General features: G+C 40.9%; 1 protein-coding gene across 1 annotated transcript; it reads left to right on the top strand.

The window, feature by feature from the left end:
• The first annotated feature begins 592 nt into the window (after positions 1-592).
• aspscr1 (ASPSCR1 tether for SLC2A4, UBX domain containing) lies at positions 593-26,469 on the top strand. Its single transcript, XM_017306989.2, has 17 exons — positions 593-734; positions 966-1,021; positions 2,262-2,376; positions 4,955-5,055; positions 6,919-6,982; positions 7,069-7,142; positions 8,254-8,743; positions 9,466-9,525; positions 10,533-10,672; positions 11,428-11,509; positions 13,276-13,342; positions 13,636-13,698; positions 16,057-16,109; positions 20,728-20,779; positions 20,886-20,955; positions 21,686-21,873; positions 26,228-26,469. Exons 1-17 carry the CDS (start codon positions 645-647, stop codon positions 26,236-26,238), a joined length of 1,776 nt encoding a protein of 591 aa, XP_017162478.1. The 5' UTR covers positions 593-644; the 3' UTR covers positions 26,239-26,469.
• Positions 26,470-26,801: the final 332 nt, after the last annotated feature.

The following is a 26,801-nucleotide window of genomic DNA, read 5'->3' as shown; positions in this document are numbered from 1 at the left end:
AAATATTCAGGTTTTTGTAAAACAAAATTGAAAGCCATGTGTTCTTTTCCTACCACTTTCTTGCCCAACTATCACCTTAAAAATTCACAAATTAGTTTAAGTTTGAAGATGTAATGCAACAAAATGTGACAGGGTACGTATATATGTACTTCAGCAATGACACTGTAAGCTGTAGTCCTCTATTACCGCCTGTCTTCTAAGTCTTTTTTGTCTTCATCATCAACTTAGCACAATAACAAGCAATCTCAATTTCTGCTATTTTACACAACAATGGAATTGTTGAAGCTTTTTATTCTGTCTATGCTCCTAAAGTGCTCTTCTGCTGCCTCTATAAATTTAACGATTTGCAGTATTTCAACATTTGTTAGTGTTTTTGCCTTCAGAATAAACTGTGAGCATGTTCTTGTTGTCTTCCTGTCATGAATCTCAGATTAATATTTTTCAAAATGTATTTGCTCTATCGGAAGCGAAACAAAAAAGAGAAAAGAAAAAAAATATTCTGAGAATACAATTTTTGCTGTGAATCAAGGTTTTCCCGGCTTGAAACGTGATTTTGTCCTTTTAATTTTATTTTCTTTTTTGCGCTGTCTGTACCGAGGACAATAAAGTTGATTCAAACAAACACCGTGACGTCACTGCAAACAATGGCAGCCAGCGGTTCAGCTGTAACGGTTCTGACTCCAAACGGGAGAAGACAAACAATTAAAGTGGCTCCAAACACACCTTTGTTACAGGTAAACCCGTGTACGAGGAGCACGCGGTGCTCTCAGGCACGCGGAGCTTTTTATTTCTATTCATGCCTGAAAACACGAGAGCGAACAGTTCTCCAGCTAGCATGCTAGGCTAACACCTGTTAGCCAGTGACAGATCAGTTTTTAGCCTTCGGGCGAATTAAGTCAGCGTAACACTGTTCGTATCTGACTTATTTTGATCTGTTACAATCCTGCTATGTTTCTCGTTCGCAGGTATTGGAAGATGTTTGCAAAAAACATGGATTTGACCCCAATGATCACGGTTTAAAGTGAGTGTGACAATATATGTCTTCCTTTCTGATTGTCTATCTGAATTGAAAGCTATGAAGGTAGCAGCATTATAAAAATCTGATGAGAGAGTCATTTCTAAAAGAAAAAAAAAAGCCAGACTTTCTTCGTCTAAAAACAAATCGTGATGAATCATTTATAGCCTGTGTAAATGTTTTAGGTAGCAGGAGTCTTCCAGAAATTCACATCTTCACTTCGCAATATCTGTTCATTTTCCTTGCAAACAAATTGCTTTTAGAGTAAAGATTTTCCAGTTTAAAGCGGGATTCCTTATTTACACTCAAGTGTTGAATCTGTTATCATCTAAACTCTTGTCACATTCCCAAGAAACAAAACACAAACAAACAAAAAAAAAATCTTACTTGCTCACAAATATCCACTCCATTTATTAGTCATTTGCTCCAAATAAGGCAGTGATGTCACAGTCACACCATGTTGTCTTAATGTTTGGACCTGCTACGAAGCAATTACAACTTTGATTTGAGAAATCGCAAAGTGAATTTGTGGGGACAAAAGGACAGACCTGAGGGTCCGTTGAGTGAGTGAGTGAGTGAGTGAGTACTCTTAATCTGCACTGAGTAGAAGATTGAGCATGAGAAAAAGGATTCAAACAGGTGGAGGGAAGATTTGTGGGAGAGCCATCTAGGACAGAAACAGCTGTTAGGAAGAGGAAAGCTTATTGGTTTTTCTTCTTCTTTTTGTTTTATGGCGGTTGGCAAACAACTTATAGGTTCATTACCGCCACCTTCCAGACTGGAGTATAGATTAGATGTCCGACCGCTATGAGCTTATTGGTTAGAAAGCAGGAATTATTTGAATGCGATAACAGTTTTGAGGGAAAGCGGTACAAAATACTGAAAATAAGCAATCTTGCCCTCTGTAAGCGCTCTAAAATTTTGAGTAAATATTTCCAATATACAAATGTTTAGTTCAACTGTATCCAAAAAATTAACCTTGTTATCTGTGACTTTGTATTTTTGTGTTTTTATGATGTGAAGCACTTTGAAGTGCCTTGTTGCTGAAAGGTGCAATACAAATGAAATTTGATTTCATTTGATGCTTTTGGAAGACTTCTGATGTCTTTGTTTGCAAAATGTTGCCAGGCTTGGATGTTCTTCTTTGTGCATAAAAGTAAGCTTTATGATCCTCTGAACCTTTTTGTAATTAGTGTATTGTAAGTCATTTTTACAGGTCTTATTTCTGTTGTGAACTTGCTGACAGGTTTCAGAGGACCGTTCTTGACCTGACGCTGCCGTGGAGGTTTGCCAACCTTCCCAACAATGCCAAACTGGAAATGGTGACAAGTACAAGGAAACAAAGTGGAGCTGACAGCCAGGTTAGTTCATGTAACTATTAAAAAAATGTGTGTGAAAGAATAGGAAAATAGTGTTAAAATCTGGTCATCACCAGAAACATTAAGACATTGAACATGTCATTTATTGGTAAGTTTTCATGTCTGCCTTTACCTGTGAGATTTTAGCTCCACAGGTAAGGCATTACCGAATTATCCCTTTGGGAATGTTGTAATTTGTTAATTTAGATTCTTTAAAGCAGGGGTGTCCAAAGTGGGTCCTGGAGGGCCAGCATCCTGCATGTTTTAGTTCTCTCCCTGGTTTAGCGCACCTGGATCAAATGATGACTCCTTAGAAGGTCTAAGAGGAACACTGACATGCTGAAAAGGTTGTTACTACAACCAGGGAGAGAACTAAAACGTGCAGGATGCCGGCCCTCGAGGACCCACTTTGGACACCCCTGCTTTAAAGAGTTATTGAAGATGGCTGTTGGCAGGCAGGAAAGATCACCTGCAGCGGTCTGTACTGTACTGAATCTGAAGAAGCCTCAGAAATTCAGAAATTAATTGAGAAATTCACTTAAATTAATATACCATAGGTATTTTTAAATCACTAATCCATGAATATTTTTTACATTATTCTAAATCCATGTGTGCAAAAGCTCATTTATTGGGTGCGTCTAGATAATTTCTTTTGAATAAATCAGCAACTCGTCACAATTACGATGTTGTCAAAGTTGGTTCAAAAGCAGTTTGTCATCCAGAAAGAATTACATCAAGGCAAACGGGTGGAAATTTTTTTTTAAGCGCAATTAGATCCTTTAATAAATTTGAAGTATTACAACATTATCCACTACTATTAATAATAGCAAGTACTAGATTATGACCTTTTTATTCTTCAATAGCAGTGGCTTCATTGCATTCAGAGTTGTTAGCAGATTTATTTATTTTTTTTCCAAACCTCAAATACTAATCATATGGCTGGCATTTTTTTTATCAATGCTCTTCCACATGTTTCAAAATTTGTGGCTGTAAAAAGTCTATTGGATGAAAAGATTTTAGTTTTAGTAATATTGGCGTTTATGCTCTCTAGTGTACGCAACGAAAGAGTGTATTAGATAAATAGTTTTGCATGCAGTTGTTTGTAAGCTGTTTGATGAAGTAAGGGACCACCTGGATTTAACTAAGCAAACGGCCTGAACTGGAAAGTGATGCTGCATTTAAATATGTTGCAGCTGTTAACCAGTTAATTAACTAACTGATGTAGTCACTGGCTTCCTGTTGTTTAATGAACTACCGCTTGGATTTGAAAGAGTGAGAGAATAAATCTATCTGTCCGTTCGTTCGTCCAGACCGATGTTCGTCCAACTAAAGAAGTCAAGTTTATTTGTGTGGCACATTTCAGCAATGAAGCAGGTTAAAGGGCCTTTACATGATAAAACTATAATACAGTAACCAATCGTGAAACAAGGAACAAACATTACATTTTGTCAAATGGCATCATCGTTGTCCATCATGTGTTGATCTCTCTGTCTGACCATCCATCCAACCATTCATCCGTTTCACAATCTAGAACATTCGTCATCTGTGTGTCCGCTCATTTATATCATTTATAAAATGATAGTGAAATTCTGTGTTTATTCTTCCAAAATATACAGAAAGCCCTGGAAATCGGAGTCTGGAAAGTTAAACGTTTGATTATGAGCATTTAACTGGCAACCCTGTATTACTTGCTGATAAAAGCATTTGTACTTTATCTCTTACATTAGTGGCTCACATTGGTGTGCGAGTTTCATCGTCAGTTTTAGGTTTTGGTAACTTCATATTCTCTGTTTGCTCTCACTTGTCTCCAAAACAAAAACAAACCAAAAAAAAAACACACTTTACTTTTCTCTGACATCACAGCTTGATGATCTGATCCATAAACTCATTGCCATGTTTGATCTGCTGCTCTGTTCGTCAGACGGATGGTTGATTTGTTGATCCCTCACAGATTTTTATATATGTTCACATGACCACTCACCTCAGGCAGGCGTGTGCGTGCGTGCGTGCGTGTGTGTGGTGTTGACAGCTAAGTCTCTCTTTTCATCTCTCCCGGTGAGCCGCCGTTTAGCGCTCTCCCTGTTCTGGACAACGGCACCGTCGAGTAAACATAAACAACCCGTAGTGTGACTCAGAGACTGAGAACATTAGACTCACACTGTTGCTGGGTGTGTTACTCATTTTCACGCTGATGTAGGCCCACATGTGCGACCAAAACAAGTCGGATTATCAAAGAGTTTATTCCTCTGAGAAAATGGCTCCAGATCAAAGAGCCAATAACTTTTCCTTAGATTTAATCAATGTGAGATTCTTGAGGTTCAGTAATGTAGAACATTATTTTTAGCTTCTCTAATGTGAAGAAAGACAAAGGAACAAACTTCAAAGTGCTTTATATTGCCCGTTTTACCCTGAAAGTAGTGTTCTGGTATTTTATTTGTTTTTTTCATTTTGAAGTTTATTATGGATGAACTGATGCTGAACATTTACGGGCGCTTGTTACTTCTGCATCATGTTTGTTTTAGTTGGAACGCGTGTGCTCTCTGATGCAGCTTGTGTGTTCTTGTGGCTCGCTGCGCATCAGGTGCGGATCGCGCTCCAGATGGAGGACGGCTCTCGGCTCCAGGGTTCCTTCTCCTCCGGACAGAGCCTGTGGGAAGTGATCGCGCATTTCCCTGTGATCAGGTACGTGTTGAACGTGCAAGAATATCGGGTCGAGACCGAACAGATTCCCTTCTTCAGTTGCAATTTGTTGCCAGATTTAGGGTTATAAACTCAGACGATGATTAACTTTTAAAACTACAGCAGTTATGGATGAATCAAAGAGAGCTTATTTCAAATTTGAACATATTTTGGTAATTAGATCAGAAGTAACTATTTTAAAGGAGTATTAAATGTTACATTGTAAAAGTTGATGAGCTAAAATTAATTACATTTATTTACTTTTTTTTTTTTTTAAACATGTCCTAAATTATTGTATCAGTTGCGAGGAGAAGCCCAGTAGATTTACTTTCACTAGAGAAGCATTACAGCTTAAAATGAATTCCTTACTCAAAACATATGTTGGAGCTGAAACCATTAATTTAATTAATCTTTAACTGGAGTATTCAAACTCAAACGAAGGCCATTTGCTGAAACAACAACACACTCAGAGCAGTGAAACTGTTCAAAGATTATATACAAGACAAAAAAACCATTGTCTGTAAATGTGCTCCACCCAGAACTCCTCCAGTGGCAGCGTTTTATCCTCACCTGGTTCAAAGTATGTAACAATCTCACATTAAACACATTTCTCTAATTAATTAAAAATGTAGTCATTAGATCAGTCTTACATTGTATTGATGCTGAGTCAAACAGAAAAGGCTCACATGTTGTCAATAGAAGTTCGTTTTTTTTTTGTTGTTGTTTTTTTTACTACAACTGATCAAGCATACGCTGGAGGAATGTTGTTATGATATTTAAGGCAATGAAATGCTTGTTTTCCTTTGTTTATTTGCATTTTGTCATAGATTTCTAATATTGTATAAGATAATCTTATGGTAAATAAAAAAATCTACAGAATGTGCCAATTTTTATTTTTTACCTGGTTACTTAATTAATAGTCAAAAACAATCGATTAAATAATTGTTAGCTGCAGCCCTAATGCATATTAGTCTCATCATGAAGCTGTTAGAGAACTGATGCAACAAAAGGTAGCATTTAGTTCAACGATGAGCGTTGCGTGTCGTCTTCTTTCTGTTCATAGGAAGTAGACGGTTTGTCCCAAATGTGCAAAAACGTCGTTCTCTGACATTACCATAAACACAAAAAAACTAAAACACATGATGGAAAAACACTAGAGCAACAGATGAAATTACATTAACATGTTATCTGTAACAAAAAATATAGATGCTAAAATAAAAAAATCTAAACAATTTTTCAATAAATAAATGACGAAGAGGTTAAAGGCGATGCTGCTGCACAAAATGAACATACCCTTTATGGGTTCGGCAGATTTCGGCTCGCCGTTGCATGAAATATGGACACGGGCCAAACCGACATCCTCCGTCGAAGCCTTTTTTTCCCCACACATCCTCTCTCACCTCTCTCACACTCATGCAGCTGTTATCCAGTAGTTCCAGCTGTGCGGTGCCAGGTGCTCCTGCAGTCCACCGGCCTTCGTCTCGGCTCTATTGAATTACGTCACTGCATATCCTGATTCTCTGCCAGCAGAGTTATGCTTCTGAGAAATGTGTATTGGTTCCACATCGACGGGGGGGAAACAAAAATGTAGGGAATGACGAGAGACGGAAGGGCCGGCTTTGATTTTCAGGAATTTAGGGGAACAATAGTAAAATGTTTAGTTGGTTTCTGCACGACATTGTAAGCACATGGTTTACACATGCAGCGTGCCGCTGCATACCATGAGGTTTTATTGGTGCACTCCTCTTAAACAGGGGAATAACAATAAAAAGAAATGCGTCTTATTTTTTGTTGTCACAGTGAAAGTAAGCTATTACCATTTACCTTTGGTTTTAATCTCGGTTTTACTCTCACTTCCCTGGATAGTGACAGAGTGTCGGAGCAGACCGAGTCCGGAGCCACTCCTGCATGTGTTTACATGAGAGACGAGGTATGAAGCCTTCCTTTAACTCTCCCTTTCTCAAGAGATGAAAGTGAGCTCTATGGAAACACAGCTGCTTGTCCGTGTGTGTGCAGGTGAGTGGAGAGGAAGCGTTAAAGAAAACCACTCTAAAGTCTCTGGGTCTTACAGGTGGAAGCGCCATTGTCAGGTAGGCCGAAAACATCAACCCCTTATCACGCTGGAATATCGAAACATATTTTTTTGTTCAAATTTTTTTAATTTTTTTATTTCCACTCTTTCTTTGAGCAAAAGACAACTAGCTGATCTGTAGCCTGAATCTGAAGTAATGTCCAAAATTCTCTTCAGTTTAAATAGCTAACCACAGATTGGGATTGTTGTTCCAGCCTATGGTATTTGCAAAAATGTATTTTTTGGCCTTCAACTGCACTTTTTCTGTTGGAGTATTAAGGTTTAATGTTAAAAAAAACAACTAACTCCTAGACACACTTGTTGTTGAAATTCATCCCATTTAAACACCAAACATTTTTGTATGAGACATAAAAATAATGACTCGCCAATCAGAACTTAGTGGTTCATTTTTGTCTTTGATAAATGCTTTGACCTTAAATTCTACAATCCAAGTAGATGAGCAGAGTATATTTTTTCTAGGCTTTCTGCTGTGTGATCAGTTATTTTTATTAGAAGAAAAGCCAGTGTTAAAACAATGTTTTACTATTTTGAAATAAAAACAAAATCATTAATGAGGCTCCATTTTTTGTGATTAGCACGTTTAGCATGACAAAAACAACAGCTTCCTGATGTACATATTCTAGAGTATCTAGAGCCTTCACTAAACTTTACCTGAAGATTGTCAGTTTTTTTTTTAAATTAAACATTTAGCATAACAGAAAGGTATAAACTAATAAAAAATGGTAAGCACAGCATTGCTGCTTTACAGCTAACCTTCCTATTCCCTGCCAAAGTCCTGTTCTCTCTCACTTTTTTGCAACATGAATAAATCACCAGGTTGTCTCAACATAATGTCAACAATACAAGTGACCAAATGGATCTGAAATATGTTAAACAAAAGCTAACAATTGGAGAAGTTGCACTGCTTCCTCGAATTATGGTCTAAAAACAAAAGCTGTAATAGGTCAGTGGAAAGTGTCCGGATTTGGTCACTGGTAAATTTTTCTGGTGCCTCTCTAGTGATCGGTAGACATTTGTGGCGTGTTTACATTTGGTGTTGTTTTCTCTTTCACTTTAATTAACAAGAACTCACAAGTTTTGAGATGTGACTTTAACACTTCCTGTTTCAGGTTTCTACACAAAAAGAATCAAGCAGCAGGAGAGGAAGATGAACCTGTTGCAGCGCCAAGCACACCTGTTGCAATGGAAGCCGCTCCCAGCGAATCGCCTCAGCCCGACCCCGCGCCGTCGATTCTAGAGGCGTCAGCTGAAGTTGTGCCAACCAGTGAATCGGATCCACACGAGCCATCGGAAACCCCAGCTGTGGCAGCTCCAAGCTCCGTTGCTGAAGACGTTCCTAAGCCTCAGGATGTGGTTCGACCCAAAGTCCCGAGAGCAGTGGAGGACGGAGAGGAAGCCGGACCGTCAGGGTTGAACTCTCTCCTGGCCGCCTCTGCACCAGCAGCTCCTTTCATTCCTTTCTCTGGCGGCGGTCAGCGCCTCGGGGGTCTGGCCGGAGAGATCGGCCACTCGCTGACTTCGTCCTCGTCTCTGGCGGCTCTAACCCCGACCGTGCAGTCGCCCAAAGCCAAGAAGGCCAAATCAAACCACAGCACTAAAGTGAGCCCCAGCAACACGCCACAAGCGTTTCGTATTTAATTAATACACATCAGAGTTGAGGGGAACAGCTTTAAAAACTGGCTGTCATGGAGCATCAGTAGATGTTGAAAATCTCTTTTGCGCAAACGCATTAGAGCGAGTTTCACCTCCGCCCTGATCAACAGTTTGTTTGAAGTAGAATGAGGAAACGCCATTGATGAGCCAGAAACAGATTTAACAGTTTTAAAAAGATCAGAAACTCCACATTCATGGTGTGCCGCGTTAAGGTGCGATGTACAGTAAAGGTGAGTATTGTGGCTTGTAGCGATAACGACATCGATGCTCCGGTATTGTTGCCGGTTTTGTTGCTCCAGTTTGGGTAAAAAAAGTCTGGTTTTGTGACTTGAAATGTGAAGGCACATTTCAAGAAGTCTTGAAATGTGACATTAAATAAATCTATAAAGTGGATTTCATTTGTGATTGAATTACATGAAAGAATGAAAGCAGATTTTCACAGAACTATACAAGTCTTCAGTAAAAGCTAAATAATTTATTTGTCAAACTGGAGCCATAGAGTTGATTAAAGATCTCCTAGCGCTTCGTTTGTGATATTTTTGGAGGTGTCAGAACTTATAAATAATGTAAAATTAACAAATTTGATGTCATGATGTTTAAAATCATCTTGAAATGATTTTCACGAGACTTCTTGGCTTTACTGACGAGCTTAACTTTTGTCTCGTCAGTGCAAAGCAACTGTCAAATCGGCAGACCGGGATCTGGATAACACAGAGGAGTTTCTAGAGGTAAACTTTTAACTTCTGTTTTTGAGTTATATTCTCTTTATTTACATATAGAGTATTCTCCTGCATCTTCTGATTCATTACATTTTCAACAGTGTTAAACCTTTTCCCATTCTGTAATGTTACAACCACAAACTTTAAAAGCATCTTTTGGAGGTAGATGATCACAAAATAACACATAAATGTGAAATAAAATAAAAAAATAGGGTGACTCTCTCTTTTTTTATTTTACAAGTAAATACATTCAAGGTGTGTAATGCATTTGTAGTTAATGCTTTCAAAGAGCAACTTTTTCCTGAGGTTGCAGCATCAACTCCTCAGTTTTCTCTCTACCAGCTTTGCCCATGTTTTTCTGCTGAATGGCTCAAGCTCAGTCAGATTGAATGGATAACATCTGTGAATTTTACTTGTGACAAATTCCCTAATCCATTCAAATGTCTGAATTTTGACTGAAATAAGAGGGCAGAGACAATGTAGTCACTGCATGATGTTACCATCGTTTCGTTGTGGAAACGGTTCTCAGAGTGGGCCAAAAGACTTGGCCGATAACGACATCGGCCAAATCTTTGACATTGGCCAAATCCGGAGTGGGCCAAAAGATTTGGCCCAAAATGTGACATTTTATCCGGCTTTTATGCCACTGATGATGGGATGTAAATCGTTCACACACAAGTCTCGTTGCAGTTGTCTTTAATATGTTATAAGAACAACCACAGAAGAAAAAAAGAGCATTAAGACCTGCTGTGTGAGAAAGATTAAACAATACACAGTTATATTTAGGTTTGTCAGAGTGGGATCAACTCAAATGCCTGCCGTACTGCTCTAATTTTTACCTGTTAAAGAAAAATCTGAAAATCTTCTCCACGGTGCAGTTTTGCGCCTCTTTGTGTTGGTTGAAGTTTGTGGCTGTTTGTAGCAAAATGTGGGGAAAGTTCAGTGGGTGTGGACGCTCCTTCAGGGTCGCTGGCGTTACGGCGTCGTCACACGTTGTCGTTTCTCTCTTTGACCAGCCGGTGGACAGGGAGCCTCTCATCTACCACATGGACTCTGCGTCCCGTCGAACCGCGGACCACCCCGATCTGCCCGACGAGTTCTTCGAGGTGACCGTGGATGACGTGCGTAAGCGCTTCGCCCAGCTGAAGAGCGAGAGGTGAGTGGAAGGAAACAACACTGTTGGCTAGTTTAATAAAAAAAACGCGTTGCCGCAGAAACCCATCTGAATCTGACTTCTGGTCCTGTACTCTTTGAAGCAGATAATTAAGTCGGTTTTGCATGTGGTCCTGTGGTGTTTTGCCAATATGTAACTATTAATTGTCGAATACCACAGCAGTGATGCGAGGCCACAGGCAGGAAGAATGCCGGGCATCTCTGCGTGTGTTTAGAAGGTTTTTTATTTTATTTTTTTTCCATCCCGCCTAATATGAGTTTGAAGTTCTTATTTATTTATGAGCACTTCCTCAAAACAGATGGGACCGAGTTTACTCTGCCGTCTCTGGATGCGGCCACGGCGGACCGCAGCTGTGGAGACGTTGTGTGTGTTTGCAAACATGGTTCCTTTTATATCACGCCCCACACACACTACAAAGGCCCCATGAACGCAGTGTACTGGCAGCAATTAGTAAACTCTGTTCTGTGTTGCCCGGTCAGTCAGCGGACCAAACGCGATCAGGTTGAAGCCTCGCCGAGCGCAGACCTTTAATCTGCACCAACATGCTGCCTCGCTGCGACGCCGCTACCATGTCGATGACTGCAATTACCGAAGCCGGAGTTGAGCCGACCACGGCAATTTGTCTCTGCCTCCGACAAGCACAACACGCATGCATGGCCACACACGCGCTCATCTGTTTCTCCGCAGCGTGCTTCTTATCTGAACCCGTGTGTTTGTCTCTGTTCCCTGTTTTCTAGGAAGTTATTAGAGGAGGCTCCGCTCCTCACTAAGGCTTTGAGAGAAGCTCAGATGAAGGAGAAGATGGAGCGCTATCCCAAAGTGAGCGACGTCCAAACGTTCCTCTGGTCTGCATGGCTTTGCCAAAGTATTCGAACCCTTGAACTCCTTACAACAAACTGACATCTGTTTTATTTGAATGTTTTGTTAACATACCAGCATGGGGTAGTGCGTAAGTGTGAGGTGACAGGAAAATCAGACAGGATTTTTAGGTTTTCTTACCACTACAAATCTAATAGACTGACAAATTTGTTCATTCTTCTTTACGCTGGACGTTTTCACTCCTGATAGTCCAGTGGACTTGGTTCGATTGGGGACCAAAATTGCAACATTTGTTACATTTTCAGCTGATGGGGTTCGCTTTCACACTGTGTCAAACAATTCAAACCCCTTGAGCAAGAACTACTGAAGTAAAACAACACGAAGACCTCGGAAGAAGACATGAACCTCCTTCTTCACAAAATTCAAACAAAAATAAACTAGGGTCAGATTTTAGCGGTTGTGGGATTTCTCTTCTGTGTTTCTAAGCCATTTCTTCTGCTAACACTAGACTCTAGCGTTGTTTTAATTTGTATTTACCCAGAATGCCCTGCGCTTTCTGCAGAATGCCCTGCGAATGTCCGCTTTCTTCTTTTGGAGTGGCCTCGGTCTGTTTGGCATTCAAAACCGAATCAAGACCTGCGTTTTTAGGTGGGCCAGAGTTCGCTTTTTTGGTTTGCATCAGAGTTTGATTGTGCATCAACACCTCCCTAAACAAACCAGACTTTCTAGACAAACGGATTAGAGATGGAAAAAAGCGGACTAAAAACAGCTGGTGGGCAGTATAAATCCAGCTGGTCTGTGAAAGCCTCAGGCTGGACACAGCACCTCGAAGACCAAGATGACAACCAACAGATCAGGGAGAAAGTTGTGGAGAAGTTTTAAAGCAGGATTAAATGATAAAATAATATTTGAAGCTGTACACATCTCACCACCACCCTACCAAGATGCGACAAGCTGGTTAAGGAGAGCATTGATCAGCTGATCAGCCAAGAGGACTACGGTAACGCTGAGATGAATATACCTGGGCTTTTTGGAAGAGTGAAAAAGCCGTTGCAGAAAGAAAGTTGAGTCCTTTTTAAAGTTTGCAGGGAGCGCAGCAAACACGTTGAAGAAGGAAGATCGAAACCAAAACTAAAAAACATTATTTGTAGTAAAACTAACAACCTGTTGTAAAGAGGCTCTGCAGATGCAACTTAAGGATTTTATTTCAAACAACCGAATCGTGAAGAAATATTTTGAAACAGTCTCTTTCCCCAACATATTCGTCTTCCTTTCATCAGTTTCTTCCATGTAAGCACTTTCCATACACGTTGTTTGAACGCCTCAACATTGTGCTGGAATCCATACCATTTCCTTATATGATCAGTCCCAGTGTAAGACCTCCTCTTGGAAATAATCTCCAACACACCCGGAGGCCTCTGTACGATCAGACACTACCCCTTCTTTTTAAAGAAAGGGGAAACGATCCATACTCTAAAGTCGCGCTCTCAAAACATTTGCTCCTGTAATTGAAGCAAAAGGTTCCACAAAGTTTTGGCTCATGGATTCTGAATACCGACGTGAGCTGCACTTTTACTTGTACAGACCGTTTCATTCGACCTCACCATTACGCACTGTCCTGTGTTGGCATAAAATCTCCTCAAAACACACTAAATTTAGTTTGCAACCTGGCAAAACATCAAAGTTTCAAGTGGCGTCAATACTTCTACAATGAGTCAATCACGTGTTCTTAAAATTCAGAGTGTGTACATCCTGTGCGTCTCCAGGTGGTCCTGAGGATCCAGTTTCCAGACAGACATGTTCTCCAGGGCTTCTTCAGGCCCCTTGAGACAGGTGCGTGTTGTGTTTGTGCTCATTTCACCTGACTAGCCACAGGTATGGCTGCGGTGCGACGTTTACTCGTGGCTCTGTAAACACATTCACGACTGCAGCCGCAGCACAGCGATATAGACGGAAAGAATGAGACAGGTCTGTAATTCCAGGGATTATGAGCAACAGCCATCTGACAGCCAGTATAGGGGGAAAAAAACAAGTCGAAGGAAAATTCCTTCTGAAACATCAATTACAGTCCACAAACTGAGTGATGGAGGTATAGCTTTTTTTTGTTTTGTTTTGTTTTTGTCCAGTCGGTGCAGTGAGACACTTCCTGAGAAGTCACTTGGAGGATCCTGAGATTAGTTTCTACTTATGTAAGTGGCATTTAATTTCCTTTTAGTTATTCCATGTATCCAAACTCACCCTTTAAGACGTCAATCCACCTTTCTGCTGTTGTTTAAACTTTTAAAATCACCTTCGAGTACTAACAGACGACACCCTGTTTCTAGTTTATTTATGTAAAAATGAACAAATACCAATGGCCAAAACTATTTGCTTGATGGTCGGGTTGGGCCAACATAAAGTTTTCTTCATCTACTTATGGAAAAACCCTGTAAATTCTAGACTCTAACAGGTAAAAAATAGTGCACAAAAATCCATGTAGGATGGCGAAGTCCTAGCGCAAAAAATTTGCTTGACAGGTGGACGGAGCCTGGTGCTGCAAGGTTGGAGACCTTGTCCTGTTAGGCGATGGGGCCTGGATAATACCCGTGTTAAACGGACAGCGGAGTGAAATGCCTTGCTGCTGAAATGTGCTATACAAATAAAATTTGATTGACTGATTAATTGATTACTGTAGTCTTCATAAGTAGATTAGCTCTGCTCTACTTCTATCAGTCACACGTCCCCAAATATTTGCACCTGACTCACATGTGGTTACAGCAAATAACAGAACGGATCTGGAAGATGTTAAACACGAGCTAAAGACAGGAGAAGTTACACTGCTTACTCAAATACCAGTTAAAAGAACTAAAGCAGTAAAATCTTAATTAAAACAATATGTTGGGTCGGGCTGGGGCCTATAATTAATGGTAATTAATTAGTCAATTTGGGTTAAATTTTGATCAAGCCTGGTCTAGACTCTAGTTAGCAGCATGCATACATTGCAAATAATACATAGTTATAATACAATGCAGCTAAAAAAAATTTTTTTATCCATCTCCAAAGAGGTTTTGTCAAAATGAAGTTTCCAGGTAATTACTTGCAAGTCTTAAGTCAGGACATGATGATTTTATAATTATTGTTTGCCAAAATTAGCGTGACACATTGAAAGCAGCTGAACACACTTGCACACAAAAAAACTAATTAACAGATTAAATATCTTCTGACTTTTTAATAGCTTTTCTTTCAAATGGTGCTTTTCTAAATTCCTGCAACAGTCAGCTGTGCTATAATGCTAGCTTGAGCACAAACAAGAACAGCTGTTTTTATATCCTCCACTATTACTCATTCAGCAGCCTTGCTTATAATAAAATGTGACGCTTTCACGGTTTAAATGTTAAGTTGCTACATCTTAACTTATGCTTATTGTTTGTTTTAAATAGTTTTTTTCTATTGTCTTGTTGTATTTAAAGCAGTTCAGTGATTAAAATTTCACATTCTAAGGTTTGTGTTGAAGCAGAGCAGTGCAGCTCGTGGCAACAACGTGTCTCTCAGGCCAACAGTGGTGATTTCAGGATTCTGATTCTGCTTAAAACCACAAAGAATCTGAGGAAATATAAAAGCTCATTGTTTCAGTTTTCAACCCATAATTTCCACAGCAGTCTAACCTTATCTACGACTCGTCTGCAACGTTTTTTAGTACGTTGAGTCTTGGCTGCATTCAGAAGCTGTGCACCCAGTGTGTGTGTCTGCCTGGCCTCGCCGCATGCCGCCTCTGAGGGTGTTGGAACAAGGGAGAGGAAATTAAAGAAATGCCATTCACAACAAAAGTCGCCCGTCTGAGTCTTGATGTATTATACTTGATGCTTTAAATCTTTTGATATACTTGCTATTTTGTTGAAAGCAGTTATTCGTCTTTCTTACGAGTTTTCACAAAAGTTCAGAGTATCAACAGCTATGTTCGTCTGGGGTACAGCGCCTTGCAAAAGTATTCATACTCCTATTTTTTCCACATTTTGACACGTTACGACCTCATACTTCAGTGTTTGTTATTCAAATCGCATGTTACGCAGAAGAAGAAAAAATTATCTTTACTTTTTAGGGTTTTATTTTTAGTAAGAATCTGCCAGCCTTGGTATTTTGTGTTTACAGCCCCGCAGAGTCAAAACTTTGTTTAAAAAAAAAATAAAATAAAATTTTCACTACGACTTCAAATATTTTGGGGTTTGTTTGCACATTTAAACACTGAATGTTACCAAGTCAAATTTGCAAAACCACAAAGATGTTTTTTGTCATATTGTCAGCTTTATGTTGTTAAACAATTTAAAACCATTTATCATTGTTCTTCCTCTTCACAATTACACACCACTTTGTGTTGGTTGCATAAAAATGCATTGAATGCACTATTGACAAAGTGTGAATAAGTTTAAGGAGTGAGAACTCGTGCAGGGTGCTGTAAGAACAAATCCACCCGTGATTCGAGCTTTATATTTAAAGTTAGGTTTAAATAACTGCTGATTTGGTCATGAGTTCAGTTATCAGTTTCACATTTCCTCCTCTCTCCTTTTCAGTCATCACCCCTCCAAAAACGATCCTGAAAGATCCTTCAGCTACTCTGGTGGAGGTAAGGTCATTCACCTTCACTCTGATGCTGGTAAAACGACTGATTTACCTCAAAGTTAAACTCCAACAAAACAACAAATAAAACTTTTTTTTCTCCCCCCTCTCTCTCTCTTAGCACACACTATAAAATGTTTCGGCTGGCTCTTCAAAGCTCCTCTGCATTCTTGCCCCCTCCATCCCTTTTTGTTCACTTCCACTCATACTTGCCCCCCCACCACCACCACCACCCTTCTCTCCACTGTCCTTGACCCCAGCTGGGCTTGATTTTTCCCAGACTGGCACATGGGGTTAATACAGGCCTCTCTTTGATCTTATACACACACACACACATGTGCGCGCGCAAACACACACATACACGGAGCAGTAGGCAGCCATGATGCTTTGTTGCCTTTGAGTATAGATGGAAACGGTGTCAGAGTTATAAAGTAGTTACTTCAGCTCCTCCTCTTGATTTTAAATATATTAGATGGAATTACGTACGTATTTGACACCTAAAAAAGCAGCAAATCAAAGGGGGCGGGGGGAGTTCTTTGAAGTTTATCTTGTTGTGATGATGATGAAGATTCAGCCCTCAGTGGGGCTGGTTACGAACGATAACAATCCTTCAGGAAAAAAAACCCAAAAAAAAACCTTAAAAGCCCACTTTGAAATGTCTTTGTTGAGGCTCTACCGTGTCGGGATCTGTCTCAGTCAAATCAGACGCTGCGATGTTCGGCAGCCGTCTTTGTTCTCCGTCTCCCGAGTCGTTACCCACAACTCGTCCCCCCCGGCCCCCCGCCTTCCTGCACCCCAACTTCAACGGTTTCTTTCCGTTTAGCCTCCAGCACTCAGAGGGTCCCTCTCTCGCTCTTCCTCTCTCTGTCTGGCCTTCACCCACATGTCTCTATCCATTAGGGACTTAAAAGCGTTAAAGTGCGCAAAAACAAAATCTTTAATCTCCGCGCACACTCAGGCACGTACCGTCTGTCTCCGTTTCTGAGTCTATACATCAATCTTTGACTCGCAGAAGGAATCTTTAATCTTTCTCTGTCATGTCACACAGACATCCGTGCACATGTGCCTCACACACACACACACACACACACACACACACACTAACGTGCACTTTAATCACTTTGTGTCATGTCAGGAAAGGAATGTCTCCCCAACCCAGAGGCCCTTTGATAGCAGGCGTCCCCTCCCTCACCCGTCTGCCCCTCGCTCTTCCGTCGGGATCCGTTCCGCCTCCTCCTTCGCCCTGTGTTTTTCACTCAATCCCCTTCTGTCCGTTCCTCTCACACACCCACAGGTCTCCTCTCATCGGCCCGTCTCTTCCGGAGCGCGGCTTTGTAGGGGACAGGATTGCAGGAATGCTCGTTGTTCTGCTGTAACGCATTGCTTCCTGCTCACAGGGCTCTGATGACAGCAATTAGGCCAGCGTGTCCCATTTTAGCAACCTGCCACACAAAAGACGAAGAGAGGACTATGCACGTGTGAACCGACGTGACCCCGGCAGCCACCTGCCCCGTGTCGCTGCAGAGTAGCTCCGTGACAGAGCTGAAACAATTAATTGTGATTAAATAATCGCCAACTACTTTAGTAATCGACTAATCGTTAAGTGGAGAGCGCGTACTCAAAAACATGCTGCTTCTGAAAGACAAACTCAGAGCAGTAACTAATCCAAAACTGTACAAAAAGTATATACGTTTTGCATTTAAGATAAAAAAAAAATAGGGGTGCTGTTGTGGTGGTGCAGGGGCAAAGCACAACCCATGCATAGAGGCCTTGGTCCTTGTGACGGTGGTCGCAGGTTCGATTCCCAGCCTGGAGACATTTGCCGCATGTCTTCCCCCTTTCTCATTGCCCTCTTTCCCATCAAACCACTTTCAAATAAAGGCCACTAGAGCCAACAAAACCTTTAAAAGTAGATAAAAACAAAAACTTGTCTGTATGTTCGAACCAGAATTCAAGTGGGCAGAAAATAATCTATTAAACACCTTTTGCTGTCCATTTATTAATCTGTTAGTTCTAAAAATAATCACCAGATCATCTCTACATTTTCTGATGCTAAGTCAATCAAAAAGGGCAGATTTTTTTCCAGATGTTGATGTTGGAAGTATTTTTGCTACAAATGATCAAGTGTTCAATCAAGGAATGCAAAGTTATTCAAATTAGGCAATAAAATGTTTATTTCCTTATTTGAAAAAGAAATTTACATGTTCATCTTGTAATGCATTTCTAATATTGTATATAAAGCTGCATAAGTTGTTAAATGAAATCTGCAGAACGGGACCATTTTTTATCTGATTCATCGTCAGAATAATTGATAATAATAATAATTATCTGCAGCCCTAAGATGAATAGTCTCTGATATTGCTGCTGTAAGATAGAGACTTATATACGTCCTCATTGTTGTTGTGATTGGTGATGGCGTCTTGTCATGCAGGTCGTTTTACTGTATCTATTTGATGCGGAAGCTCAGCTGTCATCAATTCACTGCGATTGCCTGCTTGTTGTATAAAGTTTGATCTGACGAAACGACTGACGTGAAATGGGGAGGTAAAAGAGATGAAAACCCAACAGGTGGAGCAGTTCCTGCCGTCGGCACCATTTCACAGAGAGTATCTCTCCATCAGGATCATCTTTCCACCATCTTTCCTGCAGACGCTCTAAGGATTACTAAAGGTGTTTTCACACCTGTTGGTCCGATAAACTCGGTTCTAATGGGGACCAAAATGCAACATTTCCAGCTGATGCATTTCGCTTTTATTTACACTGCACTAGGGCTGTAGTGATACAATAATCTCACGATACGATACAATACACGATATTCTGCTCACAATACGATATATATTGCAATATTGAGCAAACGATACAATTCAATACACTTTTGTGATTTTTCTGAAAGATTGCAGTAGGGACAGAGTGATTTTGGTGACATTTTGTGACTGTTATAGAGTTGGATTGAATTAATTTAACTGAAAACTGATTAAAAGCACCAACTGCACAATACTTGGCTCTGGTTGGACACAGACTTAAAATTGACAGCTGGACAAAATGAATCAAAGAAGTGGTGAGAAAACATGTTTCTTTTAATTGAAACAGCACAAACTGTAGCTTACATGCATTTGTAAAGTAAATAAAGTGCACCAAGTACCCTGCTCTGTGAATAGTTTGATACCTTTTTAACCTTGACACTTAACATCTGAAGGAATCACTCTAAGCCTGATGAACTAATCACTCTCCCAGCGAAGCAAGCAGTGAGTGAGCAAGGTGACACATGGATGTTATGATACTTGCGGATGAATATCGATTTTTTTCTAGGAAAGAAAATATCTACATATATCGCAAAATCGATATTATTACACATAATAATATCGTGCACACACTGCACTGTGTCAAACAGACCGAACTAATTAAAAAACCTGTTCGCTCCTTCCCCGCACCAAGAATCCGCGAAGGAAATGACATGAAAACCTCAGAAGAAGACGCCGAGCACAACTTCCTCCTTCATGAAATGTAAATCGGAACGGATTGACATCAGGTTTTAGTGGTTGTAGAGTTTCTATTTTGTCATTGGCAAAACACCACAAAACATTTCCCTCACCAACGTTAGACTGTCGTGTCTGTTTTGGTTATATTTACCCAGAATGCCCTGTGTCTCCGGTCCACTTGAATCCATGTATGCATTTGAACCGCAGTAGAATTCACTAAATAATGAGATTAATTAAAATGGAAAATTTACATTTAGGCATATTAATCATGGAAACCTCCGGTCTGCCGTCTCTTCCTCTTGCCATATATTCTTTATTGGTTCAGGCCTGTTTCCTGGTCAGCCAGTCAGAGATGCCATGGTTATGAAGCAATTTAGCTAAATATTGTTTGAAATGGTCATATTTGTTTGCTTTTTTGCGTTTTCAAGTGTTTAGAGCCAAGAAAGAGACTAAATAAATCTCATCTTGTAGTTCTTGATGTTCTGGAGGAGTGAATTATGACCGACTTTGTTTCAGTATTCTTGTTTTTACATCAAGATTATTGAAATGTTTCAGCCAGTTCTGTGGTTTCAATGTTTCTGCTTAATTGCGATGTCTAAGACAAAAGATAACCTTCCCGTCCCAATTTTATCCAGTTGTTTTCATTTTACAAAAACGGCAGTTCTCTCCTCCACAACAACCATTTTGTGTGTTTCTCGTGTGAAGAAGACATTTTCTTTAACTGTTTTTCGCTTCTGTCCTATTAGAGTGACAGACGTGCTCCCCGCCTGCCCACCCGTCTGTGTTTTTCACCTCAAAATTACACGGTTGATGATATATCTTCCTGCCACTGGTCCATTATAACCATTAGGACCATCTACGGTGGAGGAATGTGAAGCTTCAGGGGTGAAAGTGTTTTCGCTAACCATTTGATTGGTGCTCATTTTGTGGTCCGCTTCAAAGAACGGTGGTTCCTGGTTCATATCCCCCCCGAGCCATGAATCATCCCAAGAAACGAGCTTAATTTCTGCCTCTGATTTGCCAGGAACGTTTCGTTTGCTTGTAGCAGGAGGCAGCAGCAGTTCGGTCTGTTTGTAGAAATTGACGAGAATGCCAAACATTTTTAAAGCTTCTGTTTACCCGTCTGCTCTCTGCGTCTGTCTTCAGGCCGACTTGTTTCCTGGTGCTTTGGTGTACTTCGGCTCTGACGTCAAAGCAGGTTTTTGCTTCTTTTTTTCCCCCTTTTACTCACATTTTATGCCAGCTTCAAATAAATACTTGTGTTTTTGCAGAGGTCTTTTATACAACCCAGTTTTTCTCCACAGAGTTTTACATAAAGAGAGATCTGCTTGAGACGTCCGTTTCAGCCCTGCAAGCCAATGAGTCCATTGCGAGGTACGTGGAATCTCTTTGAGGTTTTGGTTATATGACAGGTGCCCCTATTCGCCTTCATTTCCTCCACACACACACCATACCCCAGTACTTCTAAAGATAGAGCCTTAAAAGTGACCCTCAGCTGCTGGAACAATGTTGGCACTTAACCTCGTCTTAGCTGCCCAGCCTGAACAGAGTGCATCCTTAATAAGTCTGAATTTTTGATACATGAATTTAAGACTTTTAAGGCCTTAAAATGTCTTAGGTTCACTGGAAAATATGACTTAATTACGTTAATCGCTGGTCTTAAATTTAGTTGAGTTTAAGTACGTATATTCCATGTAAGTTCTTTTTCTCGTCGGACTTTACTGTCAGGCAAAAAAACTTTGCACTCAGACATCTTCATTATGTTCCTTGACTTGATACGTTTGAGGCTACCGCTAACTAGCTGCTAATGAACCCTTGCTAGCTAGCTAGCATGTTTTGCATCTTTCATTGATAAGAATGGTCTTCGTCTTTGCCTCTGGCTCACCTTTGTTGCTAACCTGCTATGCACATTCTGCGCAAAAAGCTCGGTACTACTACTATATAAAATATCAAATTTTCCGTTGTGATACAAGTCTTAAATTTTATTCATTATCTTAAAAAGCAGAAACCCTAAAGGAAAACAATCCAGCTCTGATCAGACACAAACATGCCTCAGTCAACACTTCCCCTCTGAGGTTTTTTGCCTCTTGTTTCCTCACTGCAGCTGCCTGCTCCGGTCCCCAGAGAACTCACCCAGCTCAGAACCTGTCGAGGAGCCGCCGCCGCCCGCAGAAGCGATGGACACTGACCCAAAGTCGGCGCGGGAAGAGCCAGAAGCGTCTACACAAGCACATGACACTAAGCCGGCCAGAGCTGAGCCGGGCAAGGTGCCCAAGTGGTTCAAACTGCCAGGTGAGGAGGGGATGTATGGCCACTGGAGCAAACAGTGGGTATGCACTACATGCAGCGCACATGGGTGCTGTGCTCAAGGGGGCGCCAAAATGGTGGTGCAAAAATTATTTCTTGTTGGCGTTTTCTGTATTTAACAACTTTGTGCATGATGTAACCAACATCAGAGGGACTTCAGTTATTATTTTTAGACATCCCTCTGCTCCTTCAACCCCAGTCTGAGTTATTCTCGAGCTTTGCGTTGAGCGTGCAAGCCAATCAGGCGCTGCGGCTTTTATACTTGACACATGACGCTACTGATTTTGGCGCGCGATTTTTATTTATTTAAAAAATGTTTTTACCATTTGAATCGTGTTGTCACCTGAGCTAAAGATGGAGAGTCTGAAACAAAAGCTCTCAGGGCACAAAACATAAAAACAGTTGAAAGTGATTGAAAGACAGCTGGTAAATTATGTCGTTGCATTAAGAGGATGCTTGTAAATATACATTTTGTTGTGCAGACATTCATCATTTGTTGAGTAAAATGGTGAGTCATAAAACCAATAAATTATAGAACTTGACTGTGATAAACCTGAGTTTAAATACCGTCACTCAGTCTGACACGTGAGCGGTGGTTTGATGCATCTACTTCTTATCAGAAGCGCGCGCGCCTCCTTTCATTCAAACTGGACACAGGCTGACCTGTATGGATATTTACTTACTATGAGGAATTATGATCCTTTGGAGAACTCTAGGTAAGAGTTTAAAACCCGCCGCGTTAGCTCTGGTTGCGCAGCTCAATGTGAACCACAGGAATAACTCATAGCGAATTCAGAGGTGCGTTGTGGAGTGGTGAGAATGATTTATCTTTGTGAACGAACAATTATATGCGGTGTCTACATCTCAACACGCTGCTCAGCGTGTGGCTCTGTGTCTGTCTTCCCTGTAAAGTTTATGTCTGTGGTCCTGGTTCGCCGGAGCGTTTGTGGATAACGAGCAGCGCTAACCTCATCATGCAGGTTCAGCCTGGTGAGGAGCTTTCGCGCTCTCGCAATCACGCATCACGCTGATTTTATATTATTTTATTATTATTTTTAGTATTATTTTTCCGGTTAAACGGTGCATCAAACCATATCAAATGCGTTGTCTACTTAAGAGTTAATGCGTCTGGCCGCACGGAGATCTGAGAAACTCGTCCCATAAACTCAACCAACCAGAATTGTTTCTGTGACGCTTATTAAAAACTCAACAGACACAAAATGGAAGAGCTACTAAAGCCACATTAGCAGCATTGAATTAAATCTCCCGTTTGTTGCGCATCTCTGCGTAGTGCAGCAGATTACAGGGCCGGTCCAAGGCTGTATGAGGCCTTGAGCAGAATTTGATTTAGGGGCCCCTTTTGTTGCTAAAAACATCAGCACCTCTAACAGCTTCTGTGTTAGATTTAGTGAAATATGGCAGAAGGGAGTAGTTTAATTGGCCAGCCTAAAAAGCAATAAGTTATAATCGCAGTGTACTAAATTGTATTTGTAAATTCAAAGATTAAACTCACAGCATCAGATTGTTGCTATGGTAACAAAGCAATCTAACTATGAATATTGTTCTTTGAAGTTTTACAAAGTAAACTTACCAGCTCCTTAAAATCTTGTATTTAAATATTAAACAATTTAAAATCTTTTAATTTATTTATGCTTAAATAATTGAATAAAATTTAACAGCATTGATAATCTCAATAAACAAGTGTTACATTTATGTATCTGTGGTCTGTTTTAAAATATTAGCGTTTATGGGGCCCCTGAAGCCCTTGGGGGCCTGATGGAGCCGCTGACTTAATTTGGATTAAACAGAAGTGCAAATTTGTTGTTTTTAGACTAATTGTGGGTTTAAATAGCATTTCACTGGAGATGCTTTCCCGTAACATATAATTACGCAGTAATACTTTAATATTTTCTGTCAATTTAATATCTTTTAATGCAAAAACACGGTAGACCGCCTTGACGCCCCGACCACCGGACTTAGCAAGTTTTCTGGGGGAAACCCTGGTTTGACTGCTGTATTTTAAACCTACTTAACATGAAGTTCACATCATTCAGCTGAGAGGATGGAGAAAAAGAAGAGAAGAAGAAGAGAGAGAGAATCACAGACAGGGGAAGGCAGCAGGTTGGTCTGATGTTAGGCAGTAGAGAGGGAACAGCCACTTAGTCGAAACTGAAACTGTTGACTTTAACATTAAATACACCTTTCTCAACAGGTGAGGGTGCACTTTTTCCGTCTATAATCAGACATTTAAGCGACTTGAAACCATTCCTCCCTTCCTGACACCTCCAGACTCTGGCCCTCATCCGGCCCGGTTCGGGGGGCAGCCCCCCCCCCCCAACCCCTCCCTATAGCTCCGCCCCTGGCACCGTCGCTTTGTGCAGCACACCGTTACGTTTTGATGCTCTGCAGGAGCGCGTCTCTGAAGCCCAGGAAAAGTTTCTTTACCGACTCGTATGAAGCACATTATGATAAATTATTGTGGCCTTACCTTGGTTTGCAATGTTCGGGCTAAATAAGCAATATTTATTATTATTTTCAAATCGTCACATAAAGATCGGCGGTAAGACGAAGGTGAGCGTGGAGTGAGTGAGGACAGAGGTTTTGAGCTTTACTTTGATCGTTAAATGTTTTTACTGTTGCGTTTTACCTCATTAAATGAAACGTATCATTATAATCACTTTCTACTTCATTTTTCTTCAATGCTCGCCGACGCTCCATGATGACACAATCCTCATTTAAACAGGGCCGTCTGCACCGCTGCCGCTCCTGCAATCAGTTGTGTTCAACTCGCCCTCTTACCCCGCTCGCGGTTTTATTCTTCGTACAATTTGCCGCTCATTTTGAATCTTTGTAGATCAGGCCCTAAGTGTTTAAAATGTTCCATTGCTGCTGAATTGAGCGTACAAAACTTCATTAAAAAGGAGCGAAAACACCATTAGACACTAAACACGGAAATAAAAGCCCACTGAGATCAATTACGTCCCTTTGTCTTGTTGCTGTGAAAGAAGTTTTTATCACTGCAGTTTTGCGTCATTAAGCTCCTAACAAACTGAGAACAGCATTCAACAGATTGCTGCTTCTAAGGAACCGAACGGCTGGTGACTCACATAATCGGGATGGATGTTTGGACCAAGCAGTTGGTTCAGGACGGTCGTCCACATCCCTTCCTGAATGCCACCACACACACACGTGCACGCATGGAGTGCCCAGGCAGAGAGCCTCTCCTCTGATGTCGTGTCGTAGGGTTTCTGCTGGTCACCATGCTGGTGTTTTCCTTCAGGGTACTCGCTCCGTTTGCGGCCCCTCCCCCGTGTTGTTTGTGTTTTTGTGAGTTTTATTTCTGGCTGATCTCCGTGTGTGTCCTCGCTGAACCCAGCTGTGGCTGTTTTCTCTTTCATGAAGAAAGTTAAAAGAAAAAGACAGATGGGAGGGCGCTCGATGAGGATTATAGATTCCATGTGTGGACCGGTGCACGGAAACGCGCTCGCTCTAAACTCTGCTCGGTGTGTGTGTGTGCGCGCGTGTGTGTGTTGCGCCGTTTGTCCGTTTCTGAGGGGATCAGCAGTGACGCGTCAGGAGAGCATCCAGGAGGAACGAACCCTCAACTCACTTTGTGTTCACACACTGTTTTATTCGTGGTTTTTCTCTTGTCCTTCATCTCCATGACGAGCGTTTTTCCAGTCCGGAGCTCATGCACTTCCCACAAATGTCTGGAAATGAACAGTTTTCCAGCTTTGGATTGGTATCCATCTGTCTAGCCATCCTTCTATCAGTTTAGCCATCATCCTTTCTTTCTTTCTCTCTTGGTTCCTTCCTCCCATTTCTTCACAGTTGGACATTTTTGCGGGCTGCACATTTAACGCACATTTAACACAATTTTGCAATTGCAGCATTTCCATTTAAAAAAGAGGCTCAGTTAAAATCGCCTGTAAGTGAGAGACTTGAAGAAAATGATACGTAGCTTTCAGTATTTTGTACAAACATCCAGACAGGTCGGGGGTGAAGTTATGGAGATGTTTCCAGGTGGATGGGGTTATAAAACCACATCCCAAGGATGCATGTCTGATGGTGTTCAATCCACAATCAGACATTAGGAAGTCATGACCTTAAAATCAATCTGAATACAAAAACGAACGCCACAATTTTCAGATTACTAAAAAAAAGCATGTATATCCTTCCTCCCGACTATTAAACACTTCTTCTTTGTGTTGCTGTCTCATAAAATCCCCCACAACCACAGCGTACATTGAACAATGTGAAAAAAGCTCCAGAGTGTTTAAATGCTTATTATTCCTAAGCTTCCTGTGGCGTATTTAACTGTTTCCTGTTTGCTACCCAGGTAAGAAATGAGGGCGTGTGCTACGCATTGAAGGAGTCGGAGCCGCATCCAGACCTCTGCTGTGCTTCCACTGAGGTCCTGATCCACCAGAACCAGAACCTGTTGCCTTTACAGACGGAGATGAATAGCTGAACTGATGAATTTGAAGGCAATTGCTGTGTTTCATTCCAGTTTGTTCCTGGGATAACGAGAGAAACGTGCTGGGAATGGGGAAGATGATTGAATAAAGAGTCTTGTACTAATATGGTTTGTCTTTTATTCTCCAGCTCTAGAAATATTTCCGTCTTCTTGATCCTAGAAGTTTCCAAGTTTAAGAAGAAACCATTCTGCTTAGTTTCTGGTAACTAACATGTACTTTATCAGGTTAAATAATTAAACACAAACTGACTGAGGAGTTACTCTCTTAAAGCTGTGACTCCTGTTTTTAGCAGATTGAGCACAAAATAATGACATTTTTAATTGTTCAATCATTTATTTTGAGTGAATATTTGGTGTTATCTTTTACTAGTAAGGGAGTTCCTTGCGTGTCTGAGCTGATGGATTATTAGACTGAGGCTGTCAGACTGTGCGACAC

The sequence above is a fragment of the Poecilia reticulata genome, chromosome 1 (assembly GCF_904066995.2).
Source record: "Poecilia reticulata chromosome 1, P_reticulata-male-v2, whole genome shotgun sequence".
In the NCBI taxonomy this organism is placed as follows: Eukaryota; Metazoa; Chordata; class Actinopteri; order Cyprinodontiformes; family Poeciliidae; genus Poecilia; species Poecilia reticulata.
Note: the sequence above shows the minus strand (reverse complement) of the source record. Positions and strands in the feature narration are given on the sequence as shown.

What these genes read in the sequence shown, in the direction of transcription:
- aspscr1 (XM_017306989.2), top strand. Translation starts at nt 645, where the DNA reads ATGGCAGCCAGCGGTTCAGCTGTAACGGTTCTGACTCCAAACGGGAGA. An exon ending in TGAGATTAGTTTCTACTTAT is followed by an intron (nt 13,699 to 16,056) that starts GTAAGTGGCATT and finishes TCTCCTTTTCAG; the next exon opens with TCATCACCCCTCCAAAAACG. An exon ending in GCCAATGAGTCCATTGCGAG is followed by an intron (nt 20,956 to 21,685) that starts GTACGTGGAATC and finishes TCCTCACTGCAG; the next exon opens with CTGCCTGCTCCGGTCCCCAG.